The 9823-nt window shown below is 48.8% G+C and overlaps 2 protein-coding genes across 2 annotated transcripts; one reads left to right on the top strand and one right to left on the bottom strand.

The window, feature by feature from the left end:
• Window positions 1–1338: 1338 nt before the first annotated feature.
• On the top strand, window positions 1339–1695 carry Aspvir_004261 (uncharacterized protein; the record flags this gene model as incomplete). The annotated part of the gene is made up of 1 exon (XM_043267492.1): window positions 1339–1695. The coding sequence occupies one exon, from the start codon at window positions 1339–1341 to the stop codon at window positions 1693–1695; it is 357 nt and encodes a 118-aa protein (XP_043123427.1).
• Window positions 1696–4889: 3194 nt separating this feature from the next.
• Window positions 4890–9277, bottom strand: Aspvir_004262 (uncharacterized protein; the record flags this gene model as incomplete). The annotated part of the gene is made up of 5 exons (XM_043267493.1): window positions 4890–5089; window positions 5346–5583; window positions 5633–6366; window positions 6478–8463; window positions 8515–9277. The coding sequence occupies 5 exons, from the start codon at window positions 9275–9277 to the stop codon at window positions 4890–4892; spliced, it is 3921 nt and encodes a 1306-aa protein (XP_043123428.1).
• Window positions 9278–9823: the final 546 nt, after the last annotated feature.

Genomic DNA, 9823 nt, shown 5'->3' on the forward strand with positions numbered 1-9823 from the left:
ATAATGAAGACAAAGAATGGAACGGGGAGATGATGCGAGGGAGGAGACGGCATAACCATCACCATCTATTTTTAATGACTGTTGGCAATGAATCATCCTCTCTCACTCTGCTCCCTGGTCATCTTCCACGTTGAACAGATAGAATATAGATTACTCAACGTCATCAGAGAAGATCTTGTAAGACGCGAACAAAGATGACTGAATGGTCAAATGACGGCTTAGGCAGCAGGAGCACGTGGAATGCAGCCTTGTTTGTGCTTACTGCTGAGAGGGCCGAAAAGCAATTGACCGACAAATGCTACAGGGGAAACGGCTTTCCGAGTACATTTGGTGAGCAAAACTAACGGTCAGCGCCAACGTGAAAGCGCCTGAGGAACTATGACTGTTCTTTTTTACCATGACGATTTCCGCGACGAATCATGCAAGGACGAATGCACGAAGGAGCCTCGTGCTGTAGGTAACCAGGCATCAGGGGGATCGTTGCCTGAATCCGCTGGAACTAACGCGTTGAGAGTGGAGTCGTTCTCGAGAGCCGGTGCCAGTTAGTACGCCGTTTCGGCAGGCAACACACGCACGGAGTACAAACGGATGACTATCCTAGAAGTCAAGGAAAAGAAAACAAAATGCAAATGGACCAAGAAGAATGCAGACGAAATCCCAAGATTGTTCAATGCTTAGGATGAAAAGGGCGGAAATCAGAGGGCATTCGGGCAAAGCAACATGTCCAAGCCACTGCTTATTCCGCCTTATCCATCATAGACAGTGGACCCTCAAGGAGGGCCTGAGTCAACGCGAGTGCTTATTCTAGCGGTCATTCTACTCAGATATTCTCATATTGATTCAGATATGACTTCAATGTGATTCTCGAGATGGCATCTAGGCACTGATGGACCCATTATTCACCCCGCCAAGCCACATTCGATCTACTGCCATCCAGGATCCTAATGGCCCCCGTCTCTAACTTCTCTTAGCAAGCGGGTTCACCTAAGCTATTCTGCTGGCTTGCCTGCCTGATGATATGCCTGAGGATGAAGGTTGATTCGCTGCAAACCTGGGGCGCATTTTGGATGTCCGGGGCTTTTGCCTGGGAGAAGCCACACTTTGCCCTTGTGAGCTGCCTTGCTCATTGTTTGATGTGATTCATGTCTTTCTCATCATCTCATTCTTTGTTTTTTTATTTAAACATGCTCCGATCCGTCATGATGGTCACTCTTTCATTCTTCATTATTCCAAACAACAAGTATCTTCTATATAACACTGTCTTCAAGACTCTCAAAACTACTATTCGTCTCCTCCGTCGCCAGGATCATTCGCTCCATCGTCTCTTCCATCCCAGTCATGCCTGGCTCCTGGTTCACTGAGGACATGAACAAGAACCTGAGCATCAACATCAGCGACTCCCTACACGGCTGCCACGACATATCTTCCTACCACGCTGTTACTGTCTCCAACAGGAGGCATCCACACATCAATCATCAAGCCAGCCTACAGGGCCCATCAATGTCTTACGAGGGTCTCCCGGAGACCTACTTTGCCGGCCGCTCGGGTCGAGCGACAAACATGAACAATGTCTACAGCCAGACGTACATGTACATCTGCTGCCAGTGCGGCGACGGGCCGAAAGTATACAATGTCCAACCGAGATGCACAGAGTGCAACCATATCGTGTGCTCCAGTTGCAAGCCTGTCAAGTAGTACCTTTTCTAAAGCACAACACCTAGGTAAGAACTTCTGCCGCTGTACCGATACTGAGAAGCCGAAGCTGACACGTTGTGCTTACAGAAATTCAGGATGGCTGCGCCTGCCTGCTGTATTGTATTTGGATTTGGTTCTCAGTTTGGTTGTCATCGTGAGCGAAGCATTATTATGGATACATCATGAAACATGAAACATAAAACATGAAACGAACATGAGCATGGGAGTTTACGGTTAGCTTTGGGAAGGTTTGCATACTTGGACTGGATAGACCTGGAATGTCTTTTGGATACAGTGCTATTTTGATGATTTTACTACTTTTGATGCTAGATCGGCGGGCTACAATGAGCTGAGCTGGTCTCAGCCCGTAGTAGCCCTGGCGGAAGCCTGACGGCATTGGGGCTGTCATTTGATTTGTTCTTTGTTTTTGATACTGTTTATAACTGCAGTTTGATGTTTAAATTGGCTGAGTTGGAGATCTGTGTTAATCAATTTGTTCCCTGCCGCGCTGTGACTCTAAGATCTGTAGTTCATGTCTTAGTTGAATGCTAATTGGCATGGACCAGGGAGCCTTGTTGCCTGGGGTTGCCTAGCTGGAGATCGCGTGCCATACATATTCCGTTCTCAAAGTATACTTTGTCCAGAAAATCTGTGACTGGCCACATGGGACCAGAATTCGTTATTGGAATTTAGAGGAATATTTGTTCTCACTCTAGGATCAGAAACCAATACTAAGACTTTTTTATTCATTTTTCTTTTGATATCTGCTGTCTACTCCCTCAAACACGACGCTAACGTTAATGTATATACATGGAGATCAGCCACATTATCATTAGTCGAAAACTGGATAATCCTCGACAAGGGTGAGTACCTAGTTACTCGTTCGTTAGTACTACGGACTAGTCTTAGTTATCAAAATATTAATCTTACTCTTATTATTAATCACCATTTCGAGCCGCAGTCGATCACAGCAAGGATGACATGCATCATCCCCTTCGTGGATTCCACCGCCCTTTCTGTCGGGATCTATATGCACTCAACCCTATTCCCTGCGCAAAATAGCGGTCTCTATCTTACGACTTGCTTCTTCAGCTTAGAAATTCAAATTCAGCCCTGCACCGATACTTCATAGGTACTTGAGTTATTCCAAGTCGGTGACAAATACGAGGGGAGGCTGTGTTGCGCCCGGACTTGTTCGGTACAAGTGCCAGAACCGCGGTCAGGCATTCAAGGTTTACCTGAATCTGCCTTGATCTAAACCCTTTCTTGTTTATGAATTCAAGTCTTGAAGTGGTTTTAGATCCATTGGGTTTCCAATTATCAGTCCTGCTGAATTGTTTCAGCCCTGAACCACGATGACGAAACATCCTCTGCCTTGGACCTACGGAGCCTGTTCCGGGAATTTCCATGATCCATATCCAACGACATTCTATTCTGAGTAATCACCAGCACCCAAACATACTCCCTGCCAGTAGCCACATGGTATCCCCGACCCCCAAGCCAAGATCTATCTACTCCGTGCCTTTGGGTATAAAGACTTGAGAATCCGCCCCCAATTCAGTTGCATGACTCGAAAGAAGCTATTCTAATCTGTATCTTCAACATCATAAATAGATATCTGCTCTCACGCCATTACAAGAGAATCCTATTCTGGGTTCCCGCTACCCTCCGAAATGGTGTCCAAAAAAAAAAAGCGCTGAAGATGACAGCCCCCAACCCTAAAAATTGACGTTTGGCGCCGTTGGTCAAACTAAGTGGTCCTTCAACTGTCTCCTATATTTGATTCTTCATTACGTGAGATGGTTAATTTAAACACCAGGCATTCAGCGTGATATAGCGCTGAAGAAGTGAGAGCCATACTCTACATACTGCTGACTATTAATAATTTAATATATCCTCCTACACCACGTGGCTGCGTACCCGGGTAATGAACACAACATATAGGTTATTGTTACAAAGTACCTACTAAATTAAGAAAATGCCGCATGACAATATTATCATTCCATCAATTAATCTTTCAAAGACCAGGTCCTAACCTACTAACCTATCTTCATGTCCAGACAAAGAAGGACGTCGGGGTCCCAATGCAGAAGCAAACCAAGGCAATCAGATGACTCAGAATCCGCGGCATACAATGCATGAATGATCCTGACGCTCTCAACTATGACTCAATACCCAAGGATAGGTTATAGTCGTCCACCAGGTACAAGGGTTTCTATTCAATCTAGTCTACAATTGGTGTTCAGTAGCTGAATTGCACAGCCCTAAGTATGGAGGATAGGGGGATCAAATGATCAGGATACAATTGGCTGTTCAAGTGCTGAGTGGGMCGTACACGGGTCATGATATCTATCCATGATGATATTCAGAGTCTACTAGCGACACTGGGGTATTGATATTTCATCTATCAGACAAGCTCGTCTCTCTCGGTTGTCTATGCAAACGCCCGTCTGCGCCATGTTGTGCCCGATAGGAGCTATACGCCCGCCTTCTGTCTCGGTCGGGATACGGGCGTAGGTGGACACACTGGAAAATGGATTGGATACTAAGATGTACGATTATACTCTGATTCGAAAGGAGAATGAATGATTTAATAATTCACTATCGCTATGTATCTCTTACCACCTAATAGTGGCAGCTGTACAGTTTCCATTCCGTCGAGTAGGGAAAGCAATCCGGGGACTCGTTGATCAGTCCGCACCATTGCAGTCTCAGTAGCTGATATGGATATTATCCTCATGGCCCGCAGACACTCTGGATCCGCGGCCTTAGTGATGGTCGAAGTGGAGGGCGAAACTGCCTACGCCCCGCTGCTAGAGAAAATATGGTTGAGATCCTACCAAAACTCCATGCTGCTCTTGCGTATACCAATAAGCACAGATCAACAGGGTAAGAATAAGAACACCCTGTTATGGATGAGACGGCAACACCAATGAGCCCATCCATCTTCAAAGCAGAGTTATAGAAGGTTAAGTGGTGCGTATGCATTAGACATATGGACGGAGAAAATCTCTGCTGACAAATAGAGCGAGCGAGGGTCGGGTATCAGAAAGTCGTACAAGGATATTTTGTTTATGGCGTCAAGAGGCGAAGAATAATTTTTCAGGATGGTTTCACTTGCATTCAGAAGTGTCACGGCTCACCTTGGTAGAGGAAAAGCTTCTTCCATCAGACGAACAAGTACCATGATCCTGCTACAAGGGCAAGACACGTGATGGATCTTGGAGGAAGCGTCTACGGTATGCAGCAATTTCCGTGGCCACGGTATTGAAATCTTTCACCTTGTCGCGCCGCATTTCATTGATGATTTGTTTCAGCCCGGCGATATATTGGTCCTTCTCTTCAGGCGTTTTGCCCTCTCGAAGGGATCCCATCTGGACAAGGATCTTGTCATCTGTCGAAATCAACATCACTGTGTGTCAGCATCTCCTCGCCGCATTTGAAACAAACTGACAATGTCTTAAGAGCTGTGTTCGGGAACTGCAGAAAATAATGAAAAAAAAGGAAGGAGGGGAAAATCAGGATGGGAAACGAAACGCAATCAGAAACGAAGAAACCGGGGACGATGGGGAAAATTGTGGGGCCAGGCCATGAATCGGATTATGACATGAGGAATGCTGCAATGCTTCTGTCTAAATATGTCGACGCACCGCTAAGAGTCATGTCACGAAAATGCTGGAGGTCGCATGACCGGTCATTGCAGACACCGCCAGTAGCCTCGTAGGGACAGAGATATTTTTCAGAATCGATGTTGTGACTATATGTTAGGGATCGAAAGCCGCCCGAGACATTTTCAGTGAATCTAGGGTGGTAGCGGTAAGCCTTGAACCATCTCAATGGGCTAATGTAGGGTGTGAATCTTGGAGCTTTCTCCTCCTGGGGTTCATTCTACAAAGCCGTCAGCAGTGCTCCTCCCCGAATAAGAGATAGTCCGCACATTCGAGAGCCCATACGGGAAGCTGGCCTCTGGTTGAACTTGCAGTTCCTGAACCTTTCCCATTAGCGGCATATCAGCTCTCTCGACCCGAGAAACCTCTGCAGACTTTACGGAAGCAAGAGAAACGGGACTGAAAGGGGGAGTATAGACGGAATCGGCGGGGCTGCTATCCGCTTCGGGCTCTGGTGGCTCGTATGCGTCGGAGATGGAAGATCCGCGAGAAACTTGTTTTTCAAGTTCTTGAACTTCATCCGCATTGGGGGGTAATACATCCCCTGCATTCCCTACATCAGGAGCATGCGGAATGCGCTGCCGTTCCGGAAGAGCGTGGTCAGAAGTTATCTCGTCCTCCACAGTCTTCCGATCTGTGACTGGGATGCCGCTCAAAGCTTCATGCACACTAGGCTCCGGCGTGGGTGTTTCGCATTCCATGGGCTCTTCGCGATCAGCTGGCACAGAGTCTTCACTGGAATCGGCGGACTCATCCATCGCGGAGCCTAGAGATTCTGATGGGGAATAAGAGGCTGCATCATTTGCAGGGTCCACAGCATCGCCAGACTCGTCCGCATCCATAGAAAGATCTGAAGTAGCAGAGGGTCCTGCCTCAGATGCTAGACGAGAGACCGGAGATCCTTGGACCGGACTTGCCGCACCTTGACCTCGCGCCTCGGCAGCGGGGACGTCTGGCAACGCGGAACCATACCTCGCCGCAGAGCTTTCAGGATCTGTTGAAACTGTAACGAGATCTTTGCGTCATGTAAGTTCCAATTTTCACAGCAGTATCCGTGCAAAGTCCGCAATAACAAGAATGTAGGACGGAATCGGGGACAGCAGATTAAACGTACCTGCATCTGATGCTTGGAGTTGTTCCTTTGCATCCAACGCACGTTGAGCTATTTCCAGCTCTTCTAGAGTGAGGCCATTCAACTCCAGGTTGAGACTATGCAGCTCCTCTAGAAGTTGTTGTCTCCCTTCCTTCCCCTTGGCAATATCACGCAGCAGGTTTTGCTCTTCTACTTTGACTTCAGCAAGCCGGGCTTCGGACTTTTGAATCTCGGCATCCAGAGCGGGAACACCTGATTCAATTTCCTTCTTACGCAACAATTTAGAGCGCATCTCCTCAAGGTGGTCGGCGTCCTTGAGGGCCGAAATCCGCGCGATTGATTCCGACGAAAGATTCTCGGGGTTATCTGAATTATTTGCCGGAACTGAAAGAATGGCTTCGGTAGCAGCTTCCAAGAGGGCCACTTGAGGAGGTAATTTATGAGCCACAGGCTGCGAGATGACATTGGTGGTTTGATGTCCCTGATAAACTGAAGCTGGGTTGATTGCAGGAGATGAAACCGCTATTTCTGAAGGACGAGGCGATTGTGTGCGACTCGCTGCTAGCTTCGCTTTCTTCCGTTGCTCAAGTTCAGCGATTCGCCGATGCATTGCCTGTATTTCGAGATCCTTCTTCCGGAGGTCTTCTTGATCATGATTTCTGTGACTTTGGGGTGTAGCAGAGGCGGATATCCCTTGACTTGACGCAACCGGCCGTTGAGGAAGAAAGTCGGCCGATGAAGGAACTGTTCCGGACAAACCTTCAGGACTTACTGAGTCGCCTTCCAGCGATGTCTTCCCGGCGGGCTCGATCTCCATTTCCTCGTTTTCATCATCCCCATAAAACTCATCATCACTGATATCAATGATCAGTCTATCCTCTGAAGCATTGTGATTTAATCCGTTATGGGACCTCTTCGGTGTAAGGGAAGGCTCGTCAAAATCAGATGCTCTTGGACGCTTGCGTTGATTGACATGGGGCTGTGGCGTCGAATCAACAACCAAGCCACGAACGCGTGTAACGGACGGCTCTGATGACTCTGTCATAAACAGCCCAGGAATACGCGAGGGAGCAGTGGGCTCTGGGTCGGGAGGTCTGTCAGGTAATGGATGTTGAACCATCGGGGTTTGGGATGCTTGAGACACGGGGGCGGGGCTGCTTCCGTTGCTTTGCGGTATCTCTTCATGACGCAAAGAATCTATTTGCGCTTTTTGCTGACTTCTCACCAAACCTTGCTTCTTGAGCTGCTCGATTCGCTGTCGGGCTAGTTCAGTTTTCGCCTTATTCTTCTCTCTTGTGCGTATGTCCTTGTCCTTAGGAGGGATTTCACGCCCAGAACTCGCAGGCGCCCCTTTGCCAACGAGGGCAGACACCGGGCTTTCAGATGATGGCGCTTCTTTTGCAGAGTCAGTTTGAGGGGTTGAGGGTGTTCCGGAAGCCTTGGCAGCTTTCGCGGCAAGCATACGCGCAATGACCTCTTTTCTTTCTAATGGTTTGGCAGTGGTGCTGGGCTGGGTGGTAGAGGTAGAAACAGGGGCAGGCGTGTTTGCCGCCGCCGCTGCTGCCACTTGGATTTCGGTTTCTCGTTTAGAGTGATCAAAGGTCACAGGAGCAGGTCCATTTTCAACATTGCTGCTCGAACTCGAGTCAAGAACCGCACCAGCCGGTTTTACTGGCACGTCAACGGGCTTGGTAGGCGGATTGATAGTTGGAGATACACCCTCTAGTTGCGGCGTAGGGACTCTGATTCCGACTTCCTCATAGAGCTGCCTAAGTACAGCCGGGTTGATCCCCTCTCTTACCAGCTCACTGTAACGAATGTTGTGGGGCGCTAAGCGTAGAAGCGCGCCTTGTGCTTGAATTCGAAGCTGTGCCACTGATTTCCCGCTTCCGTGCGATGTTGATACATCTCTTGTAAGTGCGAAAGATCTATCTTCGTGGGGTGAAGCGCCGGGAGCACCGTTCAACACAAAAGGCTCAGGATTGACAGAACCTGGAGGATCATACGCTGTGCAATATTAGTGAATCCATCTACCAAAAGTGAGTCCAAGCGACATACGTGACTCAGATTCCCTGGCCGATATGTGGGACCGAGTTGAGGATGCCTCGCCTTCTTCGAGGTCCAAGGTGGACGCGTCGCGGCTTTTCGCCGCGGGGCTCCTTCTGGATTCCTTGTCCCCAACCACTGTCGTAGCGTTGTGAGTCCCTGTCGTATACCCATTCTGCTGCGCCAGAGTTGACGGTCTTGCATCGGTTCGGGTTCCGGACAAGCCTGCGTTCTCTGAGCTCGTCGGCATGGCCACTTCCATGTCGGTAAGTTCACCTTCTTCTCGATCATAATCTTTCCGCGTACTCGGTGTTGTGGTGGCTCGAGAGTCGGCACCATTCATGGGCATCGAATTTGCTTGCGAACGAAGATCACCCGATGAGGGGCGACTCGGCGCTTGGAAGTTGGCTGCGGGAATCGGCAATGGCGGGTATCTCAACGGAGGCATCTGGATGGGTGGGAACGAATGAGGGTGAAACTGTGACGGCGTGAACGGGCCCATGAAGGGAAAAGGCGGTGGTGGTAGAGGTAATCCCGCTACAGGACCTCCTAAACCAGGAAGAATCGAAGTCATATTGAGGTCGGTCAAGCCGTTATAGTTGAAGGGTTGGTTGCCGTTGTCTTGTGGCTGCTGAGCCGATGAGATATCTTGACTGAAGGGTAGATGGGTCGTAAGTGAAGATGGCATGGAAGCCGACGGAAAAATATGCGAGCGAGGCCATTGCTGGGTGTGAGGCGAACCGCCTATTGAGGGCGCTGGGGGATGCTGCGACATGCTTGGGTAAGAAATCAAGTGAGGCTATTCAACACAAGAGGATTCTGGTAAGATTCTGTATTGTAATGTGTAAGTAAGATGGGAGCTGTGTTAGCTTCACGGATTCAGGCATCGCACATCATATAGTATGCAGCTTTGCATCAGTGTCAGCAGTCGTGGATCGGAGACACCAAATATAAGAGCAGAAGACTACTCTTTTTCACATTCCAAACCATAAATGACACATGAGAATAGGGCTATGTCTATTCGCAGACGATCGTGGTGTAAGAGATGGGGAGAGAAACGAAGGTCGACAGAGACGGGAGAAGTGAAGCGCCTTTGCGAGAATTGAGGATCGAGTTTCGTGCCGCGAAATCCACGTGACGAGTGCACGGACATATCAGGACTAGCGCACGATCTGCTCCGCAGCCTGAGGAACCATAGGATGACGGATGTAAACAAACAGCCGGCCCCATCACAATGCAGATGTGCAGGTACTTTGGGTTCAAGCTGTGTTCACTCATGCCTTACTGAGTCTTCGACTGCATCTCTTTGTTCCCAAAGCAC

Source organism: Aspergillus viridinutans (genome assembly GCF_018404265.1).
Source record: "Aspergillus viridinutans IFM 47045 DNA, scaffold_2, whole genome shotgun sequence".
NCBI lineage: Eukaryota > Fungi > Ascomycota > Eurotiomycetes > Eurotiales > Aspergillaceae > Aspergillus > Aspergillus viridinutans.